Raw genomic sequence first — 20,682 nt, forward strand, 5'->3', positions numbered from 1 at the left:
TTGCAGAAGAAGCTCACGTGTGCTCAGGGAATTGTGTGCGTGCAAGGACAAGCTTCCTTTCCCTTGCACAGAGGGCTGTGGCTGGCATGCTCAGCAGATTGAGTGCATAGCAGAGCTCAGCAGCTTTGCAGCAGCCTTGATTACCCATAATTGCAGCCTCCTTACTGGGGTTGGAGATTTTTGTGGCCTACCCCCTTGACCTTCTTGCCTGTCTGATGTTTCCATCAGTGCCCCCTCCCCATCCTCCATGGGGCTTGAACAGATACAGAGGAAGGAGTAGAAGCAGGGAGAGAAGAAAAAAACCACAGTAAAGGACAGTGAGGGAGAAGGGGTCTTATGATCCAGTCCTGTGTCCTTCTGAGGGGACTCCTGAAAATCAGGAGTTTGATCTGAAGCCCAGTGCCCTCAGTGTTTTCAGAAGTGTAGGTTTTGCCATGGAATTTCTCTTTCTTAAAGTCTTGAGCTCTAGCATCTTGCATGGCTTTTACTTTGTTGCTATGTGTTGGCTGACCTCAAAATATCAGCAATGAGTTCAGACCCTGCCCCATGTCTAAATGAATGTTGAGCCCAGACTCCAGCCCAATTTACTCAGCATGTCTACCGTTTCAAAAAAACAATGGTTTACCTTTGAATTAGGCAAAGATTGGAAGTCTCAGGCCAGAAACATGAAACTGAGGCACAGAACATACCCTTGTCTCTAGCTAAATAATCAATCAGTAGCAAGTTGGGAATGGGAATTCTGACTGCCCAACTCCACATTCTTCTCCTGACCAATGGCTGAGCTGATTAAAAAGACAGTACAGACAAGCTACCCAAATCTTCATTCGCGAAGCCTAGCCATGACAGACAAGCTTATCATCTCTTAAAATGACCCTGCAATGAAATTCTCTGTAGTGTTTAACCAGTAAGCACTTTTATTGTTGATTTTGAATCCATTAAGACTACATTATGTTGGATTATAAGACTTTGGCTACATCTCCCACATTTTCATGCAGGCATTACATTTGCAAGGTTTTCTCAGAAAAATGGAGCACACGCCTAAAATGCATAAAGGTTATATGATTATAACATGGAAGCAGCATGTCAGTTACAGAACTTTGTAGCACGTGTACCAGTAACAAACCCAAACCCCCATGTAAAGCTTCTTTGTCTCTCAAAAATCCAACTGCTCCCTCTGTCCCTCATCTCCATGCCCCAGCTGTGTATCAGCCACATCCCCACTGTTTTGAAAACACACATCTTTCTAAACAAAAACAAAAACAAAAACAAACAAACAATTGAGTACAGTATATTTTTCTCCCTTAAAAACTAAAACATTTCTCCTTCACTACTCCCCCCTCTTCCTCCTAAATGAAAAATCTATCATAATCTACACTGTTATATGTTAGGAATCTCTATTGCATTATTCAAAAGTATATCAGTAACAAAATTCTAAACAAACTAGGATGACCCAAAAAATTCCCCTTACCCCAAAACTACAGAGAACTGAAAATGCTATACTGCATTATCACACTTGCATGCGTGTATCCTGAGCCACCTCTATTTATTCACCTTGAGCCCCTTTTAATAAATAACTGTCCAGCAGTAACGTCCAGAAGTGTGCTGTCTCCTCCAAATTAAACTCTATATTTACAGAAACAGGGCTGTTTTCTCAGTGAAATGTTTCTTTAAAAAAACAAACAACAACACAACAAAACAAAGTAATAACAATAAAAACAGCATACGATTAAAGAGAGAAAGCATATTACTGATCATGTTGTCTAAAGACCAACAGGAGTGAAAAGCATTAGGAGCACCAGGTGCACATGCATTTGAACTGGTACAGTTCATGAAATAATGTCATTCATTGTTATGCTCACTCTTTCAGATGAGGAGCTGATTCTTTTCCTTTCTTTTTTTTCTTTTTTACATTTAGGACCGTCTGCTCTGCAGGCTACTCTCACAGATGGCAACACATGCACTGAGGTTGAAAGATGGCCATAAATATGCTTTGATCAATGTGGTTCTGTATCATCTTTAAACACACAGGGTTTCCCTCCCTGCTGCTTTGCACCTTGTGTCATTTCACATCTGTGCTAAGTGTGAGCCAAAGATCCCCTGAATCCACATTGTTCTCTTGGATTTGGGGAAACATTAGATACTTGCTTTTTGAAAGTGTCAAATCATGGATTTCCAAACTACTGGAAAATACAAGGGAATCATCCACCAGGAGAACATTTCTTAGCAATGTAAGTACTGTAATCACAACTGACATACAAGAATACCAAAACAAACATTGCAACATGGAGCCAGTTAGAGGGATTTTGCTCCTTCACTTATTTTGCGACAGTTCTCAGCTGACAGACAGCAGTATTCCTGCTTTGATTTCAGTTGGCCTATTTTGATTTATACCATGTAAAGATCAAGATTAACAGACAGTAAAATAGCAACCAGTTTCTCCTAGTGCATTGTTACAATGCCTGAGGTCACTGCAAACAGCTACATTTCGACACAACTAAAAGGCTTTTCTGTAGCCACTGCAGCACATTCATTTCCCCCACCTTTGCAAAGGCAATTCAGTTTGTGTTCACTTTCTCTCTTCCCGCTTTACCAGCAAACTAAACCTGCAGGGCTCCTGTCACAGAAGCTGCAGCCAAAACTTGAGTTACACACCAAATGCTTAGTTTTCTACATATTCATGCAGGGAACTCCATTTATGCTGAATCTAATTTTCAAATCCATGGTGCTTCCTGCTTTATCATATCTGATCACCTGGAAGCCCAAGCTCTTCCTATTCTTGCTGCACTAGCGAGTTACACAGAAATCGTTAGTATCTGTTATCTCTGCAAGACTATAATCCCAACAAATCAAAAAAGAATATTCCCCTCAACTGCAAACAACAGGCATGTTGGACGTGTGACTGTGAGAAGCTCTCTCTTAGCCAACACCTCCACTGTTACTGGTAGTGAGTCAAATTTTACCAACATTAACATCAGTGCAAATCTGCAACAACTCTACTCATCCTTTCCAAGATCTTTAGGGGTGCATGACAATACAAAGTCTGGCTCACAGCCTTTTTCATTAGCTAAACTCTTGACCCATCAGTTCACTGATTCAATCTCATTGCTGCCTGCTGATAAAGAGAATTTGTGTCTACAGAACAGTGGTCTTCTGTGGTCTTCCCACAAGCAGCTAGAACTCTAATGCCATGTTTTGTCCTGGCACAAGAATCAGTTTTATTGCCCTCTGCTATTTCAATTCCTGATTAAATTTGTTGGGTAATTTTTCTTCTACAACCAATATAAGAAGCTGCTAGGTTCAACTGTACATGCACATTATTACAAATAGTCTCAGACCGAGCAAGGTTATTTCCCACAGGCTTCCATATAACCAACATAAAGTCAGTCAATGATCTCTGTTTGTAAAGCACCTTCCCCCACATCCAGATTCCTACCCTCTCCCTACAGTCATCCAGTTCCTTTCACTGGTGTCAGAAGCAGAGCTTCACCAGAACTGCAGTGGAAAATTCGATCTGTTTTAGTTTCACCTTTCACCGGAAAGAAACAGAGATAAGCGATGACTTTGTATCACATTGGCTGCAAAAAGGTCTTTATATTCATAGCAGTGCCACTCTTGAGTAATTTTTGTAAAGGAAGAGAAACCCAACAAAAACCTACACAGTTCCCACACACAAACACAGACACACGCACACACATACACACACTCTTTTTTCTCTTCCAAACAGAAATCCATTCTTATGAACCAAAATATGCAGACTTATTCAAGTGTCTAAAAAGAATGAGGATAGGGTTGAGTGCATCCCAATTCTCCTTTATGATCACAATGAAGTCACAGGTCAGCAAAGCACTTGAGCATAAGGAAGTTTCTCTTGACCTGCAGGACATTTTAAAACATGCGGAAGTGCTTTGCTGGCTCAGGCTTAAATTAGGAACAGCTCCAGGGGCAGCTAGCACCCATGACTGTAATTCCACTGCCTGCACCAATACACATGAGGTAAGAGCATAATTCAAGAGAGCAGAGCAGTGCAAGAGGAGAAAGAGGCTCTGTGGTTCTTCTGAGTTTACATCTGACAGCCTCAGCTACATACACACGGCATGTCACAGCGATCAGCATAGACTGATGAGAGCTTGGTGTGATGTTCTGCAAGTGGGACTTCCACTGGAAAGACTAAGCCTGATTTCTGTTTGTACCAGTACAACTTTATATGCCTATAGCACCTGCATGAAAAGGTCATAAATCTGGATCAATTCCATGATACAGTTAGTGTTTTATCTTAGACTTATGTGCCAATAACTACTGTGATGTGCTACACACCCACACACAGATGGAGAAATAGATATATGCTGTGTTATAATGCAACATATCATTAATTCTACAACTATCCTAATAACACAGCCAGTGCCAAAGCGAACCAGCACAGGGATTTGCAGTTACCCTCTCCAATACAATATGATAGGTAGTGGTGGAGAAAAAGCAAGCTCAGGTGTTATTTTGATTCACTAGGGAATGCTCTGGGCACAACCCACTCAGGTATTGCTCAGTGAACACTAATCATGGGCTGACCCACAGTCCCGCGTCATAAATTCCCATCTCTGTGTGGGTGCTCACATCACTTTCTGATGACACCCAGAATTGAGGTCATGGATGAACAGCCACAATGTTTGGGAAATCCTCTAGCCAAACAAATGAAACAGGGATAAAAGCTCAAACTCACACTTCACATCATGCCTCTCAACCACAGGTAGACTGCAAGGTTACATATTATTGGGACCTGAGCTGTCTAAAGAAAGAGCTGCTTATAGAGGAATTTATGTTTGAATCACAAAAGGATCTAGTTCTGCTTGGCAGTAAGATCAAAAGAAAATTTATCTAATTAAATAACAACAGAATCAGTCCCTCAGTGCTACTGATGTAAGTAACACATGCTGTTGGCGTATTACAGCACCTATGCTCAAATTGAACATACCTTTGCTCCATGTTGGACTATATTTTCTGTAAATGAAAACTAAACACCTAGCCAAAATGCTTTTCTCAAAATTCCTCTGAACTTTGGACAATTATGAACTGAAGTCTTGTCCAACGTTTGGATTTTTAGACACTGTAGATGGCCTTCAGTGGTTATCCTATGCAACCAAGTCTATGCTGAGATGGTAGGCCCAAAACTGATTTTTCCAGGTGAAAAAAATATACCTCTCTTATATGCTAGATTACTGAGCTAGATTATTGGCACACAGTCTCATCTTACCTCATTATTTATATAGGCTTCTTATAACTTTCATAGAAATTCCACCTGCAGAACCAAAGGCAGAAAGTTATCTTTGCAATTATTGATCCATACTAACATCTGGATGCAGTACTATTAGGGAAAAGAAAGCAAATTCCTCAATGAGCTATGTTTAACCAACCTGCAGGTGGCAGCTATCAAAACCACTGATGCACGTATACCAGCTAAAGTTATTAATGAATGATCTGACACACCAAGTCAGACAAATGTCATATCTAAATAGATTTTCAAATGTATACATACAAAAGCTGCTACTGTATCTAGATGATCATTTTTATTTGTTTCTATATCCCATAGCTCTGAATCTATCCACTGAATGTTTACTCAGCACGTGTGGTATAAATATAGTCATATACTAAAATTGACACTTAACTATTTTTTTTTTCCTTCTTTTTTTGCTGACCAGCAACAAATTCTGATATCTTTAACTGTAAACCAATACTCAATAAATATGCTGTGTTCAGCAAAGAGACATATCGTGTTGATCAGGGTTTTGCTGCACTCTAAGCCATAGGCTGCGGGGGTGGGCGTGAAGGAGGAGGTCCAGGAGGGGCTCGGGATGGGGGTGGTCCAGGAGGTGGCTGCCTGGAAGGGGGTTGCAGAGACACAGGAGAAGAAGAAATCCTTGGAGCATTGTTGAGGGGAATATTGTCACGTCGTGGCAGCTTTGGTGGTGGGCTGTAAGGGGCAGAGGTTCCATCCGATTTCACACGAGTGAAGTTTATGCATCTTCCCTAGAGGTAAAGAAAAATTCATTATTTGTAAAAAGAAGATATTTTGACTCATCAGCAGATACTCAAAGGGACTATAAGCAGAGGGGCCAGGCTGCACTTCATCCAGTATTATTCACTGGGTTCTAGACATGACATCTAAACCATGCTGTACTAAAGCTCAGCACTAGAAACCAATGATTTCCTTGAATTTCAGAGCTCCTGCCTACAGTGAACAGCCTGGGACTGGCTTAAACCAAAAGGGATCACAGCGTGACTTGGTTCACATGTGATCTCTGCTACTAGAGCGATGAAGAACATGCCCAAAGTGACAGCTCCACCAAAGTCATGCTTTCCTTAGTGGGATCCCTGACTGACAAAGCTGTGCTTGAAAAAATTTCATACAGGATTATACCAAAGGAACAACATTAGCAAAGACATAATCTGTAGCTTTCATTTTCAGAGTCATCCTAGCCTGGTTGGTATCCATGCTTTGAACATTACACTGGGATAGTACATCTGCTTTCTGTGCTCCAATGTAGATGTGGCTTCCCTCAGAAACACCAACAAGGTGTGGGACTTGCACAGAGAGCTCTCTAATGGATGTGTTTTCAGAATGGATGTGGGATGCAGGATCTGCAGATTGAGATTTTAAAACAGGAATAGCTTGGGTTTGAAAAAAATGCAAGCACTGGGGATGTCCTAGTCAACTAGAGGCTAAATGCAAATATTTCAGGGTTTCCTTTAGTCAAAATAAAACTTTGCATAGGTTCCCACTAACCAAGCTCCAGACAGGAAGACAGACAGACAGACCCCAAAGACCACCTAGCCTTTCCTGTGGGGAGTAGGCAGAGGCTCCTGAGTAATTCAAAACCTACATGGCAACCTCAATCAGACACCTCAGGTAGGTTGCACGCTAGAATCCGCAAACTAAATTCGGCTAAAGGTTATGCCAACATCCCCCAAGCAGATTCAGGAGAAGGACTCCAAATATAGAAAACTTATCTCAAAGCTAAGCAGCTGTAGATCACAATTCCCCCCAGCTACCGATGGCTGTGATAACAGGAATACAAGAACCCACACCACTGACAAATTGCTCTTGGCTCAGTGCTGTCCGGAATGAGAAAACTCTGAAGGTGTTTAGGGAATAGGCTGACTTCCTGTGGCAAACCCACAAATCACAATTTCCCCAGGAAACCAGGCAAAAACCATCACAGCAGCACCACAACTATCCGTTCTGTTAAGTGACTTCCAATGCCTGCACCTTTATTCATGAAAACTATTTATTTAAAAAGAAGGGAATCACTCAAGTCTATGGCTTCTCTGAAGGAAGGCAAGCAGTATTTCAACAGAAGCTTGTGTAAGCTCCAGAGAGCTCAGAAAATGACTCAACAAATGTACTAACACCCAAAGGGTACCACCCTGCCACTTAGTTGGACTGGATGGCTCAGGGATTCAAGAGCTCAGCTGCCGACATGAGTTGTTTGAATGGGCATGTTGTTGCCTGCACATGAGACATACTCAGTAGTCCTCTGTCCCAGCTTTCAGCATCACAATTCACCACTACACTTAAACAACAGCATCATGAGTAGGATAAAACTGCCTTTCTAAAAATCCAGGCTTGTTACAGCAGACTTTGGTCATGAACTAGGCAATACTATACTGGGGCCAGAGTCTTTTCATGGAGGCAAATGACAAAAGCCAAGGTCTTGGTTACTTCTGCAACAAAGATAAACTACTGGATCAAAAAAATCCCAAGTCAATGCTTTGCTCTACTCCAGCACAGAACTCAAGTTCTCACCAGCATTGTAGTGAGCAGCCCTCCTTCTCAGCTATTTGTCTTCTGCTGTGCTTAACTCTATTCAGAGCACATTTGGAAATTCAGCACTATTTACTGACATGGAATGAATGTTACATATATATTTAACAGTTGTACATCAGATTCATTAAAGAAAACTTGCCTTGTTATTTATAAACTTATGAATTTAGAACAGCTAAAGAATCAGGACAAAAGTAAAAAAAAAAAAAGAAAAAGAAAAAAGGTCAGAGGTACTCATATGAGATGCACCATATGGGGAAGGAAAAAATTTAGGACAAAACAATCTCCCTCACAGTAAATGCAAAGCTGAAACCCAACACTAGTGCTTTTGCCTACAAGCCTTTCCTGCTTCTCTGCTGTGTCTCTCTCCCAAACATCAATTCCAAATATATTCATAGTCTATAATCAAAGGGGATCCCATAAATCTGTTTGCATTACTTTCACTTCAGTTAAAGTGATAGGCGACGTCAAACTGCTGCCAGTTTCTGCCACACTCACTGATTTGTCAGACAGATGGGTAATTTAAAGGCCATGCGCTGCATTGTGTCATGAAAAATACGGTTGGGTCGGGGGAGTCTGACAGATAGAGGCTTGGAAGATCGATGTATGTATTGTGACACTTCCTCACAAAAGATTATCGGTGTTAGCCTACAATCTCATATATCAAAGACTTCTGGTGAATACTGGAGCAAATCCTCCTGAGCACTTCAAGCAGCCATTGATAAAATGAGGCCGAACTCTTAGCCAGCGTTAGGATTAACAGCTGAAAGGGAAAGGGAAGAACAAATGATATTAAATCATAAGTGATAGTTTGGACTTATCAAGCGTATTTCATCAAAGGATTTCTAGGTTGAAGAAGCCCTCCACACATCACAGTTTCCTAATAACAGAGGGCAACTGCTATTCTACCTAACACACGCATCCCTCTGGGGTTAGTTTGTAAAAAGATCCATGATGTTTCTCAAATAAACATGCTAACCACAGGATTTTTAATATTTTCTGTTTGAAAGAATTAAGTAATTTCCTCTCCGAAGGCATATAAAGGCTTTTAAACCCTGAAGAACAAGGACAGAAATTAAGTATCCTGCACACTTATCCCTGCTCTTCCTGCACAGAGTATTAACAGGGATTAAGAGCCATCCCAGTTTAGTAGTGGCAATAGTATATTTTTTCCAGAAGCATGGTATACACTTCGTGTTTCAGGGAAGGTGCCAGAGTTGCAAGGTGCAGTAGTACCAGGATGGTCTCAGGCACAACAGCTGTCGGTAGCCCCTGTATTGTTTTCTAGGAGGCAGATGATCTGCGTAAATCCAGTTCTGTCTGGTTTTGGCCCCGCTCCCAATGCAGCATCGCTCAGATGGTGCGACCCACACCGCGTACTGTCATTCAAGCACCAACTGAAGGTCAGCAATGTGCCATATGGAGTTACGCCCTTACTTCAGCTCACATCTGCACAGTCTTCCTAATGCACAATTATTTTGCCTCCCCATATGTCCATCCACTTGTTAGGCTCTTGTTATGCTGCTTGCCAAATTGGCTTTTCAAAAAGTACAAATACTGAAGCAGCAGGATCTGCCCTTGTCCCAACTTCAGCTTTCATCCCAGTGTAACAATCACATGTGCAATTCAGACACTTTGTACTTCTAGGCAGTGCCTCCTCGACCACCTAGGATGTGGTTTTGTGTGTGGTTTAAGCGGGGGGGAGGGAGGGAGGAACCTCTTGAAAGCCACTGCATCATGTTGCTGAGCTACTTCCATCACAGTGCTCAGTACATCATTCCCCAGCACTCATTTCTCCAGAATATCTAGCTACTACTCAGCAAGTTTTCAGTGGAAAGAATCCAGGCAATTCAAAGAGTGCCATAGGGAAGTCTCTTCACCCATGATACTAAGAGCACTTCAGCAAAAAGAATTTAAAAAATCCAGGCCCATCTAGCAGTAGCTGTCCCTTTTCTCTCTTCATCTTAATACATGCATTGGTTTTTAACAAAAATCCAGTTTCATCTATGTGCATACCAGAGTGTTTGTACACATAAAAGTATGCCTGTTTCTTATTTTGAGCTACATTAGTTGACTTAATAAAAGATATTCTTCCTGTTACAAATCTTGCTTGAGTTTCCATTCCCTCTTGGTTTTGCTTATAGAGTCTCAGTGCTGCAATTCTGAATTGCAGAGGTGACTGAAAAAGAGTTGGCTTCACTTAGTTTACCAAATTTTCTTGGTTTTTGACCTTGTAAGAATATGATACTTGCCTTTACATTTTAGAATGGATTAAAATAAAATAATTCCTTTAAAATTTGAGCATAGCCATGCAATACACTAGACCACCAAATTAAAAAAAACAAAGTAGCTCCCAGTAAGAAAGTATTAAATTTTTATTATTTTTTAATAAAAGTATTATTTAGGATGCTGAAACATAAAATGAACATAATTTCCTTAGGTTCAACTGAATAATCACCTCTCTCTCTCTCTCCAATTTTGTTTATGGATGTCACTGGGATGACTCTGCCAGCTTGCTGTGGACATGGTTTGTCAGCATGTAGCTTCACTTCCTAAATATCTATTGATAGTTCAGTGTAAAAATGTAGCTCTAAAACTCAAAAGAATAGATTCAGGCTTTTATGCTACCTACAAAATCACAAGAGTGAGCATCTACAAGTGAAGCATCAGCTAAGTGAAGATTTTGATCCACACATCCAGAAAACCATGAGATATATACCTTTAAGATCAGTGATAATGCAAAAATTGGATCTTGGAAAAATTAGGGATTACCCTGTCCTCTAATCAAGAACAGAAGTCTTCTAGCAGAAACACCTACACAGAATATCCTAAAGAAGCCACTTATGGGAAACTTCTTTAGCAAATTTATTTATAGAGGTAGATTATGAACACAATAATTGTACACAGAAAGAGCAGAACTGAGGTGGTACAGAGCTTTCACTATTCGTGTTCCCTGGGCAAGTGTCAGGATTAGCAGCTGGCTCCTCAGGAGCCAGGATCTATGTGCATCAGCCTTTGCCAAAAGCTTCCTCACACTGCACTGCTTCACGCTGACTGTGCGCTCAACATGTCACGGCTCATTAAAACCTTCATGGATTTCCTGGGAATTGCACTGATTACCCTGAAGCATACAGGCTAGAAATTAGTGAGTTGCTGAAACAGTTTGTCACGTAAAACCTAAGGCTGCCTGGTTTTCAGGCATATACAAGTAACTTTTACTAACTCCTACTTCTACCTTTGGGACGCAGATATGGTTTTTATATTGAAAAAAAAAGTACTGGAAGCGTCAGAGATTCCCATATCACCAATTTGGTGACTGACCATTGTTCCACGCCAATAAATATGTAATTTATCATTATTTTCTAATTATATTACTTAATAATTAAGTTCTAATTATCAATATCAATTATACTGTGGTTATTGCATTAATCATTAACAATTAATTTATAAATTATAATTAATTTTTATATGTAGGCATTTTAAGTTATTAGGTCTCAAATCAAAACATTAAATATAATCAAGTTAAAATATTTGTTTGCATGATAACCTGACTCTTTACATATCTTCCAGTTTAATAAGTCCTCTCTTGTAAAGAACAATTTTCTGGGAATGTATTTGGTAGTTCCGCAGTGTTGCCAATAATTATGGTAATCCAAAACAATGAAAAGATAAGAGAAAATGGGGTTGAGTGAAGAGACGAGGATTTTAAAAGTAAGGTCCAGTAAAGTGACAGTGTCCAACAATGAGAATGTAATTACTTCCTTTCATGCTGCTTTTAAAAAAGAAAATCAGTTCAGCCCATTCTTGATCCAGTGTATTAGCTGGTCTTTTTATAAGTAAACTCATATCCCTTCTGCTTCCTCCTTCTGTGACTGAGTTATTGGAGGGGAAGGAAATCACTGCACTGTGGATTGTGAATCACTCATACTATAAAGTGAGGACCCTATAATGGCCTTAGGCACATCAGATTAATTCAAATCAAAAATTACAAAATGATGAATGCAAATGAACAAGGATGATCCAAGCAGTAGCAGAAAACTACTTACAGCACAACATGAGTGAGGTAGTGCTGCTAAGAGGTGTAACCTACTGGGCTCACTGAACATGCTTCACACGGCAAAAATGAATTAGATTGAGCTTTAAGATGTGGGAGGTAACACAACTTTAAACAGGACACACGTCCTGATGCTGGAAGGAGCAGTAATATTTAAAAGCAGATGAGGCACGTGTGTATCCTTCACAGAGTCAACAAAAACTCTCTTATAAGGAAATCTATGCTTTTTCTCTTACTTTTCAGCTACCAAACTAAACCACCCACAAATCCTGGCTCACTGGTGCAGCACCATGGAGACACAGCATAGAAAGTTAATCCCTGCTTCAGAAACTCTGACTCCCAAGTCCCAAACAATAAGATAGCTGCACATGGACCAGGAACTGATCCCACCGTGACAGTGAGACACAGCTAAGCAATGCCTTGGGCTACTGACACACTCAGAAAAAAACCTATTGTCTTAGCCAGGGTATGGCCAGCATTGCTGCCCAGAAAGCCCAGGGAAGATGCCTGAGCACCTCTCATAGAGGCAAAGGGGCACCAGCCTTGATTTGTAAAGGGGCTGGGAGAAGAAATCCTTTAGAAGCCCAGTATGCCCTCAGACACTCTGGCTGTGGGAGCCAAATAGCTGAGAAAATAGGATTTATGGGGTGAGGAAGGGAGGAGGGAGCACAGGAGCTCTTCTTTTGACATAAAATGTGTGATAATCTCATCTAGAGGATCCCCTAGGGACCATGGGAGGTATGTTGCCAGGGCAAACTCACAAACAGATCCATGGCATGCACTGCACATAACAGCAGCAATAAAAGTGATCTTTCGGTTCACTTGCTGGTCAATGGAAAAGTCAACAACAACCAAAAGTCTTCATTTTTCAGGCAAAACAAGTATGTCAAAATAAATTTAATTCAGGATTGAAACACGTTCATTTCAAAATAACTTTGAGTTTTGGACAGAAAAGGTGTTTCAAAACAGAAATTGAAAATACTGAAACTTATTCAATGGGTATTTTTTCCACTTCAGCTAATTCTACTAACATGAAAAAACGTTTACAGCTTTTAGTCAAAACAAAGACAGTCTTATGGAAAGCAGTGTTCAAATCTACTAGGGAATTAAAATAGGAACTGTTTTGCAGTAAGATTAATAGCTGCAGTATCCCAGGCTACTGTAGCTTCTTTAATCAGAATACCAGGAGCTGAATACAATCAAGTACTGATAGCTTCCCAAGACACATGCATCTGCAGACACTATACTCCAGTTCACAGTCCGAACTGTGCACAGCACCGCTTGAAAGGAATGGGTCTTCTGGGCACAGCCTATTCAGTTAAGATTTAACACCAGTGTAGAAATAAACTGAAGAGAAGGGGGCTACTGCCAGTTTACCACTGGAGAAACCAGCCAATAATGAGGCATCTGAGGGAGGAATAACTCAACCAGGGAAATCGGCCTTTTAAGCTAGGACCAGGACCCTTCAGCAAAATAAACTTTGTGCTGAACACATCCCTACCATCCAGCTCTCACATGCCTGATTCCACTTTTTCAGCTTAGGCACACTAGAAAAGCGACATGGAGAACCCATCCCAGTCTTGCAGACAGGGCTATTCCAATAATATGCATCACACTCCATTCAGCAGGGAACTGCATATTGTTTCCAGCCTTGCCTCAGCAAGGAAATGCAGCAATGGGCTACAAACACCTCCTGAAAGAATGGCCAGAGTCACAAGATATCTTGCAGGAATGCACAAAACATCACATGTCTTGGACCTTGCTGAGGCTGTGGCTGAAGTAATGCACAGTGCAGACTCGTAACAAAGCCTGTTTGTTGATTCTGAGCCTTAAAAAAGCTTAAGTGACAAAGGGAACAGAAAAGAAAAACACTGGGCATAATCAAAGTTAAGGTCTCTTAGATATACTTTATATTCAGTACCAGTCTCAAAGTACAGTCACACCAGACCAAATCCTACCCAAACCTCAGAGAAATACCTCAACTTAAACCTGCACTCACAACGTGCGATTTACTGCCTTCCTCTGTTCTGACAGCTTTTATGGAGGAGGATCCCAGAGTGGAGGAAGTGAGGAGAGCCACTGTCAGGTCATGTCATTTACTCAAGGTTATGCAGGGGAAAAAATGGTATTTACAAGTTCAGGACTCGTGATTCACATCCCTTGTTTTAACCACAGCACCACACATTTCTACACTTGAATGCTGACCAGACTAGAATGTGGTTCAAGAAAAAAACAGCCGTGGTTGGTTTGCAAAAGATTTTCCTCCTTCCTTTGGCGTTTTCAGGGAAAAGGACATTGCATTTGTCCATCTTCTAGAATGGGAAGGGCTTTGGAGCATAGCAACAAAATCAACAAACATTTGCTGGGTGCAACAGGCTCAGCCTTGAGGTATTGGTGGCTTGCTGGCAGCAGCAAATTAGGCCACAAAGGACTGTAACTGGTCTTGCTCAAACTGTAATTAAGTGTCATCATGCTTTCCAGGGTGAATTATTTGACTGTCTCTCAGGAGCAAGCTGGGATTACAGTGTGCGCAGGGGAAGAGCACAATGCTCTTTACCTGCCTAGGGTACAGGATAATGATAGAGACTCAGAGATTTCTGGTGAAAATGGTTATTATTTTTCCTTGCCTCAGACAAAAATGTAAGGTCCTGGCCCACCACACAGGCTACTTCTTTGTTTAGAGTCTGGAAACAGATAAAGTATCCCCAACGGTTCTCTGGGTAACTGGCCCTTAAATGGCTCTGCTGCTACCCAAAGCACATAGATGCTAAACCCGCAGTTCACAACTTCCTCTGTGCTTATCTCACAAAGATTTTCTTCTCCTGGGATGGGACTCACACAGTTCATTATCAATGCTGGCATACTGGTAAAGCAAAGAAAACCTCTCCTCCCCCAAAAAGCTCCTTTGTTAAGATGGATGGCAGATCGCCTTGGGACACAACTACCTTACTCTGCTGCAGAAACCTCCAGTGTTGCTGCAAAAAGCTCAAAGTGTTTGCAGTCCTGTTGTTCTAGGAACAATTCCTATCCAAGACTAAAACTGGCATATAAAACTGGAACATTCAAAGCAAGACTAAGTTAATCTTAAGACCTAATACACATAGATCTAAGCTCTTCAGGTTGTCTAGTTACTTGTGTTACTTGTACAGTGACAGACCATGATTTGAGTGGTTTTTTTGGTACCACGCCATGAATCACAATAGTTTATACGTAAGAACAGAGACATCTAAAACTACAGCTCCTCTGTAGAAAGTAATAAAGCAATACCTTTTGATTTTCAGTTATCACTCTGAACAATAACTTTAGTATGAATATTAGTATGAATACACCATCTTACACACTATTTTTTATTTCTGGAGCTTAGGAAGTGCTCAAAGTGCTGTTAGGAACATGGTCTCGCCCTCCTAGGATTTACTCTTCATCTCACTTTTTACTGTGGAACTACAGCAGAACAGAAGCGAAGTAACTTACATAAGCTACAGCCAATGTCTTAACCACAAGGCCAATCCTTCTTCATCCTGTTGTGTGCTAAATAACACCAGCCCTGGGACTTGCACCCGTCCTTCACAAGAAGGATGTTACCGAACATGCCTCTGTTTCCCAAAGACATGGACAGACTACTAGTTTAACCTGGCAGCAGACAGGCAGCATCCACCTCCATAACCTATTTGTGAATTCCTCTTCCACAACAGAAATAACATGATCCTGGCACAAGTGAGAGGTAATGCAGTATGTGGGCTTCTTGCAGGACAGGAAATTCATTAGTCACTGATTACATGTTTCCAGTTGCAGTGCTCAGCACATCCTGGGAACTGTGCATTAGGACATTGGTCCCACACCAGAGAGTGAGAGCTTTTTTCCCTCCATGCCATCTCTGCTACAGCAGGAATGAACCTTACAGATACTGGTGTCCTTTGCAAAAAGAAAAAAGAAAGTAGTATAATGAGAGCTACATTTTCATGGAAAGTGACAAAGTGAGATCACCTACTGCAGTAGGCAATGTCCCCGTCTCTTTAATTTTTCAGCAGCTTATGAAGATAATTGGCTCCAGAAAGGTTAAGCAAAGGGAGAAAAGCCCCAGTGACAGTCTGAAGGAGCTGTGTGTTGCTTCTCCAGCACCCTGGGTAGCTCTGCCAATTATTACTTGGGCAATTACAACACATCTCCAAGCAAGAGGCAGGGAAGCCTATTAAAAGCCATTACTCGGTCTTGAAGAGAAGTAATTAGAATGAGCTCCACATAGCACTGGTACGTGGGCAGCTACCACGGAGTGACAGGCAGTTGCTGCCATCACTGTGGGTTGCATTCAAACTGCTGACCACCTGTAGGCAGCAGCTATAAAGTAATTACTAGTCATTAATAATCCATAAGCTTGGTGTCCCATCATTCATCTAAGGAGTCCCAACTGCCTGGCAGAACACTACACCTCACAGCTGTAAGGAAAGTAAATACATGTGTTTTCTCATTATTATTTTGCTGTTGGGAAAACCACAGCACACAGATGTCATGGTCAGCATTAAAAGGAATCACGCAAAATTTTAGGGTAATCAGACCTTCTGGGCTTTAACAAATCTATCAGATTAAGAGTGATCACTCTGAAAGGGATGCACAGAATAAGGAACCCAAATACTCTTCATTTCAAAGGCTGCTGTTTAAAATTCCAACTGTTATGCCTTGCTCAAAGTCACACAGTAACTTAATGGTGAAAACTTGAAAGGAGCCAGTCATGATTTCTAAAATGACCAGCAGCTCCTAATTTGTGACATTTTTGGCTGCACGGCAGTCTTTTTATCTTCAGTTTTATGGAACAGAAAAAGGAAAAAAAGCTTTCAGTTTTGTACATCAGCCTGCTTCTAGTCCCCTTCCCCAGGGAAGGGCTTTACATGTGCAAAACCACAGGGTAGTACTGCTAAAGCATTGCTTTTTATTAAGTGAAGTTTCATCAATATACAAGGGTGATGATGACAGCAAAATCTAGTCTACACTCTCACTCTGTTTGAGTAACAAAATTTGCAGTGACAATAACGAGATCACTTTCTAAGTCTTTAAAGTAAAAGAGGAATTCTGTCTGAGGAGAAAAATGTTGGGTTTTAGTCAAGGTTTCTGGTAAACTGAGCTTCTAAGAATTTCCTGTGTCAGTATGTGTTGAGAGGCAAAATGGAATGGATTTGCTGAAAGCAGCTACTAAACAGACCATTTAAAAGAAGCACCTCACCTTCCTCTCTGCATATACTGGGGGTTTCAATGTTTACTTGCTGGCATTGGTAACAGCCCCACTTTTGATCCATTAGGCCAAGGGGAAGAGCCTGAAACTTTTTATAGAGACTACTGACATCCTGCCCTACCAGCTACTGTGGTTTCTATGAAATACTTCAAGATAACCAGACATTAGTATTTCCCAAACTCCAATCTTCATAGCAGGCCCCTGCAAGCTCAGAAGGACAGTAACATAGTGATAGAAAAGTCCTCAATGAAGTCAGAGTACCTTGAGCAACACACAGGTCATCAGGCCATACAGCCAGTCTGACATATTGCCTGTTGATGGATGAGCAGTCTCCGTACTTCAGAGCTTTCTTGGGCCAGAAAAGTGACTGCTGGTCCTCTAAAACCTAGATTTCTGGGGAAGGAAGGGACAAATAGCAGCCTAGCTCCAAGGGGTCCATCACTGCAGCAGTGGCACAAATGCCTGTGAAGGCTTCACCTTTGTATATTCCTTCAGGGCAGAAAGCCCAGCAACCCACCGCAGAGCCACTAGCCCTTTTCCGTCTCTTCACTCCTCTGCTGATGCTGTCTGAGAGCTCAGCAAAAATCCATCCCACAAATAACAGCCTAGCTGCTAATGATGGGGTAGAGCTAAGTGTGTTTATCCATTGCTGTCCCATCTTGATGCAACAGAAACTCCTGCTAGAGCTGACCTGAGGAAGCCAAGTGAGGAGGATCCTGTGACCCTTTACTGAGATTCTTGGCAAACTAATAACAAATTTCAGTGGTGGTGGCATGATATGATCTTGAATGAGGACCAAGAGGAGGAGGTGTCTGTAGAGCCAAGCCAAACACTGTGGGCACAGCTCCCAGGAGAAGAGGCAGAGCTTGTGCTTAGCTGGTTTTCTTTAAACAAAAAAAAGCTCCTCTGACTTTCACAGCCAGTCCTATCAATGTCATCCTACCTAATATTGATGAGTCATCCATCCTGAGATCCTTTTCTGGGTAAATCTGTGGCAGGCATGAGCCAGGGCAGGGAAGCTCTTGGAGCCTCAGCCAGCTCTGCAGCAAGGCACCCAGAGCATGATGCTACCAGCAGCTCAGTTCCTGCAGCATGAGAGGAACAGGGTAAGGAGGCTGGTGACAAGCCCATTGCTCCCAGAGAGCAGGACTGCATGGCACCACTTGGTCTCAACCAAGGGGAGGGGCACGGAAACAAAAACTAAGAGAGAAAACAAGAAGAGGAAGAAAACACAGAAGGAAATGGAAGGGAATGTCTAGGGCAGGAGTTGAAGTAAGGCACAGGTAAGGAAAAGAGCAGGTGGTTTGGGAATAGCAAGAGGACCCCGACGAAGGAAGAAGCACAGATGGATGGAGAGCAGACCTGGCCACCCAGAGCAAAGGACAACAGAAATCCCTTGCAGCAGTCAGTCCTGTATTCGTACACGTGCTTCAGCTTGTATTTCCACTGCAAGGCTCTCACATACACTCTGGAATGGATTTCATCATATATATATATATATATAAACGGTGACATTTTTAACTTTGCTTCATTGTGGAAGTGGGGAAGAAGTCATGATTTAAAAACCTGGGGTAGCAATACTGCCTTTGCTGTGTGGTTTGTAGATCCAAAGAGAAGAGGCCTGTGTTGTAGGGGAAGATGCTGAACAGCTGTGAAAAAGTGTAGCAGAATTTTGCTTCTCTGTGACAAAGTCAGATACATTGGTAAATATACAAAACCCAACAAAACTATTACAGAAAGTTTTTCTACAAATATTTTTCAGATTTTTTTTGGGGGGGAATAAAAGCTCTCAAACCACAGTATTCATTTTTCAAATGGTAAGAGAAATTACACTTTTCAAAATATTTTTAAAGATTTTTTTAATGTCCAAACAAAAAACAAGTTGTCATCTTCCCCCTGTCCCAAAAGCCTTATGAAAAATATTTTTCTCCCTGTACTGTGGATGTTCTCTTCTCCATAATTAGTATTTTCATTATGCAGAAAAAAGTGGTTTGCTATAATTTCATCCAGTGTCTGCAAGAAGGAAACATATGCCCAACTGAAGCATTAAAAATGGAAAATGAAAACTTTTTTTTTTCAGTGGAGGTAAACTGCGAAAAAAGTTTGCAAAATGTAACTACAGTGAATCTTGTTACAGTAGGAAACAATCTATATCTCTGGTAACTCCTAAAAATATAAAGGTAATTCTTTGACTCATTCTGGGAACTTCAGAGGTAGGAATTTTACAAGTTATGAAGCCAAATGTCACTCCCAAAACAGCGTTAAATTGTGTTTCTTCTGCTTTCTAAGTTTTACTGAACAACGAAGACAGCTATGAAACAACTGTAAAATACAACAAAAAAGGCACACTTGAAAACCACAAAGAACTCTTTCCCCTGCCCCCTACCTGCCCCAATCCCTCAAAACCCCACAAATCTAAGCAATCCCTTACTCCAAGATCACCACACAGCCTCTGGATGTCACAGTCTGGAAGAACACCATACACTAAGGCATGTTAGGCTGAACTTTCGTGTCTGCCCAATACTACACTAAATCCATTGACTGCTGTCAGCACAGTTGTACAGGAGTGACCTTGTCTCCTTCTAGGGTGAGTCAAGCAGAGCTGTGGGCTTGTTCCTGGGGCTACCAGGCTCCTCCATCTCTGCACAGCCAGAGTTCCAAGGTCTCTGTGCTGCTGGTCACTCACAGCACTGGCCCGATCTTCCCATTCTTCAGCCACAAAGCGTGTGCACATGTGTTTGTTCACAGGCACTTAATGCGTACATACGGGTATATTTACACACATATCCCCACCAAAAACCTAACTTACAAGGAGTCAGTTCTCTACTGGGAGACTGTTAATAGAGGAGTTACTCAAACAATAAATAATAGCCTTGCTCCTTTCTACACTAATTTTCTCCATGAAATGCAGGCCTGTGATTTTTTTTTTAACAGTAGAAAGATGTCATTTTCTTGTTTCACTTTCAGTATTCTTCAGCCTTAGTTAATTTCACAGGCCAGGGAACAGAGTTGATTCTATGATTCCACTGAATCTGGCTCAATAGGATTCTTTCCACCCTATTTCCCAGATGTACATTTGATTTTTCTAATGTTCTCCCCGATAAAATAATCCTACAGCTCACTCCGTTTTACATTGCCTCTTTTCAGCCCCTTGCTCTCCTCGCAGCAGAGCTGAAAGGCAAGGAACTGAGGATCCCTGTTCAGAGTCAGCCCCCTGCATGTTTCTTGACCATGCAGGCTAACAGAGGCTCTGTTGTGCTCTGCACTGATAGAAATGTCCCAGCCAAGGGAATGAAAGGCAGAGGATAGATTCATATTATACAGTGTTAGCTATCAAAATACAGCTGGACCTAAAGAGCCTATTCAGAACCTCCAGATCGTGCCTTAAAAGTAAATAAGGTGTCTCAAACAGCTGCCTTAAAAATGCAGCTTAGTGAAACAGTTAAGACCATTTTATAAAGTAGCATAAGGAGCTGGGTTTGTTCTATTAGTTTCCTTAAAAGTCAAAATAAAAATGCAAGAGATTAAACTTTAAATACTGAAGTAGCATATTTGATTAATAACTAGACAAATGCCATAATAGGATTTTGC

At 41.4% G+C, this 20,682-nt stretch overlaps 1 protein-coding gene across 2 annotated transcripts in view; it reads right to left on the reverse strand.

Annotated features, from left to right (window-relative positions):
- Positions 1 to 896: 896 nt before the first annotated feature.
- ANTXRL (ANTXR like) overlaps positions 897 to 20,682 on the reverse strand; it is a 58,809-nt gene continuing 39,023 nt past the window's right edge. For both annotated transcript variants that reach the window (XM_027648252.1, XM_027648253.1), the window contains exon 18: positions 897 to 6,018. In XM_027648252.1, coding sequence (XP_027504053.1) covers positions 5,788 to 6,018 — 231 coding nt within the window. In that variant the 3' untranslated portion in view covers positions 897 to 5,787. The remainder of the gene's footprint in view (positions 6,019 to 20,682) is intronic.

The sequence above is a fragment of the Corapipo altera genome, unplaced genomic scaffold, assembly GCF_003945725.1.
Source record: "Corapipo altera isolate COAL_440 unplaced genomic scaffold, ASM394572v1 56, whole genome shotgun sequence".
In the NCBI taxonomy this organism is placed as follows: Eukaryota; Metazoa; Chordata; class Aves; order Passeriformes; family Pipridae; genus Corapipo; species Corapipo altera.